This window comes from Chlamydotis macqueenii, chromosome 2 (assembly GCF_036417535.1).
Source record: "Chlamydotis macqueenii isolate bChlMac1 chromosome 2, bChlMac1.mat, whole genome shotgun sequence".
Lineage (NCBI taxonomy): Eukaryota > Metazoa > Chordata > Aves > Otidiformes > Otididae > Chlamydotis > Chlamydotis macqueenii.
The window spans coordinates 5,399,690-5,412,688 of NC_141557.1; the positions used below are offsets into that span (position 1 = coordinate 5,399,690).

Genomic DNA, 12,999 nt, shown 5'->3' on the forward strand with positions numbered 1-12,999 from the left:
TATGAACCCTTCTCCCTCTGAGACAGAGGCACGCGCTGCGTGTCTATTATCCCATTGAAGACAGGAGAAACATTTCTAGGATTATAGCACAGAGTATTTCTCAGTAGCTAGCAGATGAGGCAGCTGGATATAATTTGAGCATAAGAGGGTCATGCAATGTGCATGAACTGTCAAATGCCTTGATACCTTTAATGACCATATTTATCTAATCAGTAATTTAAAGCAGCATCTAGTGTTTGGAGTTACGGCACAGTCACAAGCTACATTTAATTATGCAAAAATCTGGTTTTTCAGCTCTTGACATCTGCACACTTTTAGTCATTAGACTAATGGTGATGTACTAATGCTACCAAGAAAAAATATTTGTCTTGTGCTCTGTCAATAAAAAGGAAAAAGAGTGCTAGACTTTGCAGTTAATGGAAGAGAGAGATCCATGTCAGGAACATGGTGATTAAATTAACAGAGTTAGTCATTTCTGTAATGATTATTATCTTTTTGTTGTTAAACTTCAGCTTTTTTTTTTTTTTAATTGCACTGAAGAATAATAAATTAAACTGGGAAGAAAACAGCAGGAAAAATATGTCCAGGTAAGGATCTTTTCTGTATTTGGTGATACTGGCTGGTACAGCATTATAAATGTGTCTGCTTTTGACCGTAGCAGATACAGTGCCATTATAGAACGATGCTTTACTCATCTTTAAAATTCCGCCTTCTTAATTGAACTTGTCTCGAGAACATGCTATTGCTTTCTGGAAAAATAACTTACACTGGAACTTAAAATGGCTTATTGTTTGCATCACAGAACACTTAGCGTCTTTATTTCTTTAAAACCATCTTTAGTTGTTTCCTTTGCTGATGATACCTATCAAGCAAAGTGTTTGATCACAATTGTTTTTCTCTTTGCATGCATTAGGGCTGCCTGGCTTTTAAGGACAGCGTAGTTCCTTCAGCAGAATTCTTCCAGCGAAACTCATAGTAACTCTCTTATCGTCAGGAATGACGATAGGAAAGATTTAGAATCTACCCAATAAAGAGCAAAATCATTTTTGTACAGTAATAGATTCTGTTGCTGTAACTGTAAGAGAAATAACTGTACTTAGCAAAAGAGCTTACCATTAATTTATACCCGTTACTATCCAATACCTGTTGCGAGGAGGTTTGATCCATAACTTTTATGTAAATAAATATGAGCGATTTCAGATATGAGTATAAGTGTTGCGGTTTTTATTTTGCTCAAAGTTTGTATGTTCTAACAACTTATGGGATAATGTGATATTGAATGTATTTTGTGCTCTGATCTTGTATATATGAGATATTATATTTGACTTTGAGATTTTGCCTTTGTAAGAGAAAATATGCCTGGGGATAATAAAAAATAGAAATTAAGGAATGAAAAAGAGTAATATGTAACTCGAATTTCTAACCAAAAGCTTTTCATGAAGAGCAAAATTTGTGCCAGTATTTAATGTATACTGGAAAGTTCATCTGGTTAAAACCTCAGAATGAAATGTGAAGCAGGACAGCTTTTGCTTTCATAGGTTTTTACATATATATGTCCAATTGCACAAAACCACCTCTTGGCTTTAAATAAATGTAACTATGATTTCCACAGAAAGAAAATAATTTATTAATATTTATGTGATTATTCTTCAAAAGTATCACCCATACTCTTTTTCCTTTTTTTTACAGCGTTTCCAGTGAGATCACAAAATTTCATTTCTTGCTGTCAGAAGAGCAAAAAGCTCCTCCCTCCATCCCTCCCCCAAGCATCCCGATAAAAAAAAGAAAACTTTCTGCATGGGAGCTAGCTAGGTAGAGAGGATGTTCTTTTGAATGAAGTGGTGGAGGTGAGAAAATGAAGACTTTCTGTCTCTTTGAAGATATAAGCTAACCGAAATTAGCTTAAGAAATCAGTGTGAAGGGTTTTTATTTTGACAGGGATGTTGTAAGTATTTTGATTTTTGCTAAATGTTTGTATACTATAGGAAATTTAAATTGCTGAGTTTCTTAATTTAAATGTATGTATGTTTGATCAAAATACTCAGGGATATATGTATCCGTGTGTGTGTATATATATGTAAACATACATGCACATATGTTTTTGAGTCTTAGATGTGGTTTTGTTTCAGGTACAGGTAGCATGTACATAAGAAAAGGTGCCTTTAATGTAGAACTGCTATATTGCTGTAAACGTGCAGCTCTTCCTTTAGTTTACATGTGGCAGTCTAACATTTTACCAAACATGAATATATTTCCCAAATTAATTCCTGGCTACTTTTTGTCTTGTTGGTTTGTTACATTGGCTTGTGCACAGTAGTCCTCAAATTGACTTTACTATTATCTAGTCTGAGTTATACTTTTGTTGAGATAGTGGAATTTCTTTACCTACGCAAATCTGGAATGTTTTTCTCACAAAAATGCTGATGAGTGATTTTTTTTCAGAATGTTTAAGTAATGCACAGTCTAGCCTGTTCCATACATTTCTGACTTTGGAGGTAATAAGTGAATAGATTTTATTATATTATATTGATATTGGGAATAAGTTTTTCTATTACACCTGTTAAGAAAAAAAAAAAAAAACAAACACCCCCCTGTTAGATATTTATCCAAACACAAAGGTTTTTTTTGTTGGGGTGGCGGGAGAGTAGGAAGCAGAGAGTGGGGTACAAGGTGAAAGAAATGGCCATGTGTTTTAGAAACAGCAGTAGTCCAATAAAATGTCCAAGTTTGATTTTACAAAGGACTAAAATCTGTTAAATCTGTTGATAATTATTGGTAGTTAAATAGAAGAAAATGGTGATCAGACAGCTGAAGTATTTTCTCTTTATTGAAGCTGAATAGGTGATGGCAGTAGCTTTTTGCAAGGCATTGTACGGCACAGAAAAGAGAATTCCTAGCCTATTTCATAAGGTGTTGCTGTGAGCTGCTTTCTCATTTTTTCTTATTCCAGATGAGCAGTGGTTCATCTGATCAAAAAATACTTGGGCTACATATAAAATAGTGTTTTGATTCCTTTTTAATCACCTTTTTTTTTTTGTAGAATATAACTTATTATTTTTATTCATTGCAGTGTATATGTCTAGTGCATCCATGGTGGTGATGAACTTGGAGATGCTTAAAAAATTCAGAATTTTCTGATCAGTGTTTCTTGGTGTATATGGTGAAGTGATTGAATGTAAAGCTGGAAATCTGAAATAGCTAATGCAGACCATTGGTTTTACTGGCATCTGATTCTGCTCTTGTGGGTCACACAGGAGGGTGACCCGCAGAGTGTTCGAGCTCTCTGTTTAAGAGCAAGGAAAGTTTTGCCAGCAATGGAATGATTCAGTGCAGGAATGATACATATATTTAGGTGTCGAAATGCAGCTGTCTGTCTATGATCTAGGTGTTTAATTTCCCATTACAGTGAAGACTTAGTGAATGTTGTCACTGGAGTTTTAGATGATTTTAAAGTAGCTATCTGCCTTTGATGGTCTGAATATCTCTACAGCCTGGATTGACCGTACATCCCACTAGATAGCCATGGACTCTAATGGAGTTAGGATGCCTTGTTCACAGGCAGGACCTCAACAAAGATGTCTTTATCTACAGACTGTATCCCACCATAACATCCTTGGGTTTCTATATATCTGGACTATGTGTTAATATAAATTTGTATATTATTACGGTACTAAAACGGCTACTGGTTTTGTTGATACAGCTGGAAAGGCCATCTTGTTCCACGAATTGTATGTGATGTATGCGCTTCAGTGTGGTTGAGTACTCCTTCATTAACTACCTGGAAATCTCTGGCTCTGAATCTTTTGTTGTTACTGTTGTCTGAAATGTGTGTAAGATTTCTTAAAACCTGATTTTGCATATGCCCAGTTAAAATGAGTTTTGACAAATACACAGACTGGTCAAAACAAGCTCTTTGGAAATAATGTGGATAAGTACTGAAAAAGAAATAGGGCTCTGTCTAGAGCATAATTTTAATAATTCCTGTCGTATGGTGATGTATCTCATGGTAAGTATTGCTACATGTTTTATTATTCTTTAGTATTTATTCATTTTCAGGTACTTCTTGACTTATGTTAAGCTTATAGTTATTTGATTTTGTTTTCAAACAAAATCCTACCGCAGGGACACATTTTTATTCTTTATTCCCATGTGAAAGAATCTATTAAATACATACTAAAACCAAACTAAACAGATAGTTTACCCTTTATTTTTTTCAGATCCAGGTGCACACAGGAAATATTCAGTGGATGGCTATTGATGAAGGAGTGGATAGAAATAATTTGAAACTCAAAATTTGTTATCATACGTGCTAGAACTACATTGAAACACAGATAAGGGCATATTTCTATTTATGTTCCTACTAGTTTTCCTATCTTATACTTGGGAAACTCCTCAAAAAAAATGCCCCTTCCTGACTTTGATAGTGCTTTGCTGAGCAGTTCTATTCGTTTAAATTCCTCTCTTATGGACTGTTGAATATCTTATGGTCAGTAATTTGTTTGCTGTTACCTTGCTGCATATAAAAGGAACTCTGCACGCTTTTAGGAAGTTGAAAGGAGTTCTGACCTTCACTTAAATGGAACCAAATTAAGGAGTTACATGTAGGGCTTGAATTTGTATTTTGTTTTTCATTCTAGAAGTCTAAATCTGTGAGTTACCATCTCTCATGATTAGTCATTACTCCAGTGAGCATTTTGTAATTTGTGTCTGTGAAATGTATTAATAGACTCGTTTTCCAGTAGTACTTTTCTATTCTAGAAAAAAAGCTTTTCTCTTAAGAAACTGTTACAGGTGATTGTACTATAGCAATGCCCATGCATGCATTTAATATAATTTCATGACTTGTTCATCTCTTTATAATACTTTGCAGATAGTTTGTTCAGTAAATTTGATCAGTACATCTGGAATTCTTTGGATTTTGACATAAAAAGATTCTCTAATTTCTACAGTCCCCAAAGTCAGCCTTAAGCCAGTTGGCTAGCCACTGCTTTAGGTTCATCTATATACACTGAATTAAGTTCATCTCAAGAGGAGAAAATAAGTAATTTTCATTTAATTTTTGTAAAAAAAGATTAATTTTAAGACTTTTTTTTTTTAGTCCCTGATGCTGTAGAGAGTAGTCCTTTAATAACTGAAGATCCCAGCAGTGCATTTGTATCTGTTACTGATGGGCTGCTCACTGCTATAGAACCAGACGTATCAAAACCTGTTGTGGGATTTGCAATTATTAATTTAATTTAAATGGAAATTTCTTACATATCCTGTATTGGAAATTAACAGATCTAGACTCTAGCCTTGTATTTGGCTTGGCAGCATGCTTTAGGTAGTGTGTTGGTAAGATTTCCCCACACTAACTTGTATTTACACACCCAGGTTTCTTCTCCCAGCTTCTGGAAGAAATCCCATTCAGTAGTGCTTTAGCTTGCTTCTGAGAACACTTGTTCTGTAGCTTCCCTCCCAGAATCGTTTACTAGGGAGACTTCTCTACTGAATGCAAAGACTGAAATTATTTCTAAGGGTAACACCTTACCTCAGTGTCTTGACTTAAAAATTCAGCTAGTTCAGCAGCATACGATGAGATGGCTGAGTTTAGCTGAGCTTCAGGAATTTCAAGCAGTCGCTCTGCTTTTCAAAATTTTTTAGTCATCTGTATCACAAGGATATTTTCAGTCACATCTTCTTACCTTCCTTTTTCCTAACCTAGGTCACAATCTATAAAATGTCTGGCAGTTGATGAAAGGCCAAAAAGTCTGTTGTTCCATGTGAGCACAAGTACGTCTTCTGAAGGTCTTCTGAAGAAATCCTCTCACGTTGTCCGTGAATGTTTGTCCAATTGTGAGTCACGGCTGCTGAAGGGGATGTGTAGGGTTTTTTTTTTCTCTAGATCACTGCTTTTGACAGATTCCATCATCTTTTAAAAAAAAAATTCAGCTCCCAAATCCTTAATACTAAAACAATGTTTGTATTAACTACAATTATTTTCTTTGCTTAATTTATTGCAGTCAGTGGAGTTACCTAAAAGCTTGGTCTCTCTGTTGTCCTTAAAACTGCTTGAAGATAAAATAGATCTTCTGAGAATTATTAAAAATGGAAAAAAAAAAGAGCATGTTAATTTTTCACTTTATCTTTTGAGCTTTCAGTTGGAAATGGGTTTGTGTGGTTTTGCAAAGTAACAGTTCATTGATTATATATTTTCAGTTTTTTACCATGGTAAATTTTGATCTCTGATCTCTCAGATCTCCCTGATCAGATCTCTACTTGCTTATAAAGTCCTAGAGGAGGGGGAAAAAAAAAATCCCCTAAACCAAAGCAAAATCATTGCACAATCATTCTGGCTCCAGGCAGTTGTATATTCTTTTAAAAGAAATATCTCTATGCATTTAAAGAAGAGGGCTACAATTACGAGAGTGTTGATTGTCTTTCATGGTCCGCATGTGAGCTCACAAAACTGGAGTAGCAGAGCTGTATCTCAGGCAATCAAAAATGCAGAATGTTTCAAAGACTTGGTGGTTACCAAAAGCGTTCATTAGGTGGGAGCAGCTGGTTTTGACATGAGTCACAAAGGGCAAGTCGTCCTGTAATGTGCCAAAATTTTCTTCATCTTTTGTGGCTGAGAAATGCAGTCATGGGAATTGCTGATATCTACAAGTAATGTGGTGCATTTGAGACAGAAGTCATTAGTAACAGAATACGCACAGTGATTTGCCTTACATCACTTCAGCGCTTGTCATTACCTTGCCACCCTTCCCCTTAGTCAGTGATTAAAACTCGAGCAGAATAATTGAAAATAAATTCTGGAAGGTTCTCTGCTAATCCCCAGAAGGACTGCAGCATTTGTGAATACATGAAAAGGTGAAGTTGCTTCATATTTACTTTTTCCCAGGCTGCTATGTGAGGCAGAATAGACCCATACCTGTCAGCATGCGTAAACATGTCAATGACTTGGATCGAAAGTACAAGTAGTTAATAGGAATTAAATTGGTCACAAGCCAAATTAAGCATAGCAGCTGTCCCACTTCTGTCACTGGTGTTACTGTAATTTTTTGAGAACTGTGTACTAAATGATTCTTAGTTACCAGGTCTTGGTGTGAAAGTATGCAGCACTAATTGTCAGCAAAGTTATTGAAATAGTATTAAGCAGCGTGCTGCACATTGTAGTGTGATGCATCGTACCTTTTGTACGCTTGTGATAAGTCATGTCAAGGTAAATTGATTTCAACAGACGTCTTATGAAAACTTCAGGGAATATGGAGGCGTATTTGAAACTCAGGCGCTTCCCAGACACTGCATCTTGGTTTTGGCCTAGGTTTGTAAAAGTTCGTCATACAGTTTGTAACTTAATGCCAATGCAAATATTGTTTCATCAAACCATGTGTGGTAAAGTCTTGGTTGTGGCCACATTCTCGGTTTGCTACTCAACAACATTAGAAAAGAGGCTTATGAGCAGAGCTTTTCAGCCGTAACTAAATGGCGTGAGGGAAAGAGTTACGAGTCTGAAGAACAGGAGGAGCAAAGCACAAACACGACGAACAAATCAGCAGAATGAGAGGAGAGCAAAGCTGCTGTTTCTTGTGGTGTTTTTACTGTGGGTCATAAATATCTCCTTGGATGTACTCAAAACTCAACTGGACAAAGTCTTCAGCCAAATTCAGCATTGGCCTTGCTTTGAGTCAGGGGGTGGATCTGATGAGCCTCATAGTCCTTTCCAATGAGACCATTTTGTGATCCTGTGTGAGCAGGAAGGGTGGTAGATGTGGAACTGATTTCTGTTTGCCAGAAGTACAGAGGTACGGTAACTAAGATGCAAGGCTGCTGATACTGTAAGCTGCTACAGAGAGAAACAATTAGGTGATTGTAGGAATTCTGATAGAGATGTGATTTTGTCACTTCGTAGCTGGAAAGGTAAAGGGAAAAAGTATCTCTTCTAACCTGAATTATACAGGGTGGATCCAGAATCAATTGTTGATCTTTTTGTCAGTTTTGTGTTACATTACCCGTTCTTCTGGATGAATGTGCTTCTAGTTGGTTTTGCTTTATATCCTGGGGTGTGTCAAACATAGTATAACCAGCTCAAAAGAGGGCATTATCCCGCTGTGTTCCGTGCTGCTGCAGCCTCAGCTGGAGTACTGTGTGCAGTTCTGGGCCCTGCCATTTAAGAAAGGTGTGAAGTCCTTGAACGTGTCCAGAGAAGGGCAACAATGCTGATGAACGGGCTGAAGGCATGTCCTGAGGAGCAGCTGAGAACTTTGGGCTTGTCCTCTACAGCATCCTGAGGAGAGGATGTGGAGAGGGAGGTGCTGTGCTCTTCTCCCTGGGATCCAGCAATAGGATGCATGGGAATGGTTCAAAGCTGCGCCAGGGGAGGTTTAGACTGGACTTTGGAAGTGATATCTTTACTGAGAAGGGTGGTCAAACACTGGAACGGGGTTTCTAGAGAGGTGGTCGATGCCACCTCGAGCCTATCAGTGTTGAAGAGGCGTTTGGACAATGCCCTTAACAGCATGCTTTAGCTTTTGGTCAGCCCTGAATGGGTCAGGCAGTTGGACTAGATGATTGTTGTAGGTCCCTTCCAACTGAAATAGTCCATTCTATTCTATTTTCATACGAGCTTTCACTGAATAAATAATTTAACTAATGGGTATTTGGTTTATGTTGTGTATTATTTCTGTTATTTTCTAATTGTCCATAGCTTTCTCTTTTTAAGTTACTTCTAGCACTGGAAACAAACACATAGAAGGAAAAATGGATCCCTTGTTTTGGCCATCAGAAACTAACAGCTTTCGACGTTTCACCCCTGAGTCCTTGGCAGCAATCGAGGAAAGAATTGCTAAGAAAAAGCAGCAAGCCAAAGTTAACCAGGAGAATAAGGGCCAAGGAGCTGAAGAAGATAAATGTCCTCCTCAGCTTGATCTGAAAACCTACAAAAAGTTGCCGTCTCTATATGGGGATGTTCCTGTGGAGCTCATTGGGGAACCCCTGGAAGATTTTGATCCATACTACAGTGATCACAAGGTTAAAAAGTTCAAAAGCATTTTTTTTTTTGTTTAATTTTGTCTGCTGAACTTTTAAGAGATAGTAAAAGTTCTGTTCAGGAGATGCTGGTTTTTGATTGTTCTGTAGACAGGTCTTTGAACATTACTAGGATTTTTGGGGCAGGGCTGCTAAGATATGTTCCACATTATGTAGAGGTATTTTCGTTTCCAGTCAGCAAACAGAATTAATTAGGAAAACATGATACACTTGGTAGATACAATTTGATAGGAAGTATATTCTGGGATAACTGATGCTTTGTTTTCCAGAGCAGTTTATGTGATGTCTGTGGAACTGAACTCGCTGTCGTATAAACAGTGCCTGTCAAACAGTAGATCACGCTGGAATTGCTGACTTACTGTGGGTGTTTTTTCCTGCTGAATTACAATTATTAAGCAAATTAGGGGAGACCTATCTGAGATATTCCCAGTACTCTGTGTAGCAAAACCATGCATTTTTGTTACAGTAAATTAAATTTTGGCTATTTTATGTCTCATCAGATTTGTGTATTGTACCATATTTATTTTGCATATACTCCATGCTATTGCAAAGTGTTTTGTTTTGTTGCCTTTAGGAGTGTGTGAAGTAGATGCTCTAGGAATCCCTTCTAAATGAAATATCTATTGTATGATTGCTTACTCTTGGGGGATACTGGACCTGAAGAGCCGAAGGTTCCATCCAGTCCTGTGTTGCTATCTTTTCCGTTTAGCATCCAGTCACTGGAATATAATAATTTAATCAGAAGCATGCAGAAAGCTTTGTTCTTCCAGAGATTAGGTTTTTTTTCCTCGAAGTAATCCAAGTGATATTCTTGATACAGAAAAACTAAGGCTGATTGTCGAAGACATTTGCATAAAAGTTAATGAAATGTGTTTTTATTTAAAAGATTTCATTTTTACTTCATGTGGAAAAAGTACTGAGCTACATGGACCTTAAGGTGGCTTAGAGGGAGTTTACAGTGTTACTTGATAATGTAGAGATTTTTTCTAAATTAAATGTTTTTGTTTGACTGGACTGGATTCTAGTAGTCCTACACACTATGTGTTTCGTAAATAAACTTTTGTAGCCTATAAAACTATTTAAGAGTAAGGTACTTTTGAGTATGATTAACACCATTTTTGCAGTCCCAGAACAGGATCCTGTAATTACTTTGACCAAGTGAATAATCATAGTATCACAGAATGGTTTGGGTTGGAAGGGACCTTCAAAGCCCATCCAGTCCAACCCCCTGCAAGGAGCAGGGACATCTCCAACCAGATCAGGTTGCTCAGAGCCCCGTCCAACCTGGCCTTGAATGTTTCCAGGGATGAGGCATCCACCACCTCTCTGGGCAACCTGTTCCAGTGTTCCACCACCCCCATTGTAAGAAATTTTTTTGTAATATCTAATCTGAATCTACCTCCCTCTATTTTAAAACCGTTACCCCTTATCCTGTCACAACAGGTCCTGCTACAGAGTTTCTCTTTGTCTTTCCTGTAGGCCCCCTTGAGGAACTCGAAGGCTGCTGTAAGGTCTCCCTGGAGCCTCCTCTTCTCCAGGCTGAACAGCCCCAGCTCTCTCAGCCTGATATGATCAGTTGCTCTTCAAACTCATTCCCATTACTACTTCTTCCCCACAGGCAGTAATGAACTTTTATGTGGCTAGTGTCTTTCTTTCAAAATGTAATATTCTCAGCACACAGCTCCAAGTAAATACAGAAAAGCTTTACTCATAACTGCAGTTACATATAGTTCTAGGTGCAGATTTGAAAACGTAAACATTGAATTTTTGGGGAAAATTTTGTTTCATTAAAATATTTCATATACTATGAAAAATGTATGTGTACTTTTTTTTTAAATAGACTTTTATGGTGATAAATAAAAGGAGGACTATTTTCCGGTTTACTGCCACGCCTGCCTTGTGTGTATTTGGTCCTTTTAATCCAGTCAGAAAAGCAGCAATTAAAATTCTGATCCATTCATATCCTTTCATTGGTTTCCCTTATTTCATTTTTAAAATACACTGTACCATTTTCTGTCATTCTGTTCCTCTGTTCATAGCGATGTAAATGTAAGCTCGTGTGGCTGTGACAGAGATTTTTTTAAAGTTATATTGAATCTTATTTTACAACAGCGGAAATATTTACATGGTGTTGGTGCAAGTAAAAATGTCAAAAAGCTCATATTTAAAGTCAGATTTGCAGATATTGTTATGGAAAAACATTTGGAGACGGCTGTATGATATTTTAGCCCTTTTCCAGAACTTTAAAAAAGTTTTTACTGTGGTGGCAAGCTTAAATTAAAACAAAAAAAAAACAACACCCCCCCCAAAAAAAAAAAACAGTGACTCCCTAGTTATAAATGGATTATGTGAAGGATGTGGTTTATGGCAATGCTTTGCTGAGAGAGGCTGGTGTATCATAAGATACTCAAGTTTCTAAAATTCTGAAGGGTGCCCATTTTTTATATTTTTGCAAAAATGTAAGCATAGTTTGAAGAATGTAAAAATGTGAAGGATCGCAGGTGCAAAACCATAGCCTGAGTCGTTTCTATTCTTTCTGCCCAACATCTGCTTTCATTTAGAATTATTAATTTGCAGAAATAAGTCCTTTTGTGGGAACTTATGGCTGACTTCGAATGCATATTAATGCTACTATAAATTACTAAATTTACTGTTCACTTTCAAATAAACCCTAAAATTAAGGCCAATGCTTGTTTTAAAACAGCCCCGCTTTTATTGAAAGGATGTTTTTTCTTCTGTGTGTTTTCATCGCCTGCCACATAAAATGCGAAAGTTTCCTGAACTTGTGGCAGAGCGTAGGTGTCTCTTGTAAGGACTCCCAGTTTCAAAGAACACTGGTTATTGGTAATAAAGCTTTTTCGTCTGGTTTTCGTAGGCTTAAAAACCCTAGTTATTATGGGATTGTGGCCCATTTCCTTTTATTCTATGCCCCTGCTGGGAAGAAATGGAGATTCCTAAAGTTTCAAATAACAGTAAACAACAGAGGACGCAGATTTTTGTCATTCATTTATGTTCCTCATCTCTTCTGTCAACCATACTGTGTCTCATTAATGTTCTAACTTCCAAAACTATCTCCACATGCAGATATTTCATTGTTATTTTTAAATCATGACGTTTAGCTAGCCGAGCAGAAGTTTCACCGGACACAGATTTCTTTGGAAAAAGCAGCCCTGAGCATTTTGAAAACCAAAGTAGTTATTTGAATATCTCTTTGTGTGTGTGTAAATCAGCAACTTTTCTGAACTTCATGGTTTTATAATACAGCGCTTTTTCCTTAACTTATTATTCACGTTATTTGTTGGCTTTATTACATGTACTGTGGTGCTCAACTGTGCTTCCATGGCTGTAACTAAGCTTCCAGATGCACTCAACTGGACTGAGTAAGTATCTCAGTTGCCGTTTGTTCACTCTTTTTTTCTAAGGATACTTATATGCTGGACTGAAAAATTCAGATAATGTGGTGATCTAATTCTGGGGCTCGAAAATTTTCAGACAGACCTCTGAGGAAGATTGAGGATTATTATTGTTATATCAGAGTCTTCTGTGGAGCTTCAGTGCCTTTTCTTAGAGGCTTACACCATATGCCCTTTTCTCTATGTTAGCTAATTTTGCCATCTGGTGTAACATAGAATGTTGCCCCATTTTTCCTTTCAAGGATTAAGCCTTTTAGAGAGACTGTGCAGCAGGGTTCTAACTTAGTATCTCTCATTCTAAGGCAATAGCCCGAATGTCTGTTACCACCAGCTTATGCAAAATAGTACAGAGAGATAAATATTCATTCCATTCTTTCTTGCTGCTTCCTGGGGACACCCGTAGTTCAGTTGTTCACATTAAAAGCCATCTATTTATAATGCCTTGTTACCTTTTGTAATTGTGCACTGTGTCCAGTGTAACTTGTGTCAGTGTTCTTGAATTAAATCTTGAAAATTTGCCTGGGGCCTCAGAGGTTTTATAAGTTTACTTCCTCTT

At 37.0% G+C, this 12,999-nt stretch overlaps 1 protein-coding gene across 1 annotated transcript in view; it reads left to right on the forward strand.

The window, feature by feature from the left end:
- The first annotated feature begins 8,742 nt into the window (after positions 1 to 8,742).
- LOC104475426 (sodium channel protein type 5 subunit alpha) overlaps positions 8,743 to 12,999 on the forward strand; it is a 40,964-nt gene continuing 36,707 nt past the window's right edge. Inside the window, exons 1-3 of the mRNA XM_086740816.1 lie at positions 8,743 to 9,012; positions 10,871 to 10,989; positions 12,321 to 12,410. Coding sequence (XP_086596942.1) covers positions 8,743 to 9,012; positions 10,871 to 10,989; positions 12,321 to 12,410 — 479 coding nt within the window. The remainder of the gene's footprint in view (positions 9,013 to 10,870; positions 10,990 to 12,320; positions 12,411 to 12,999) is intronic.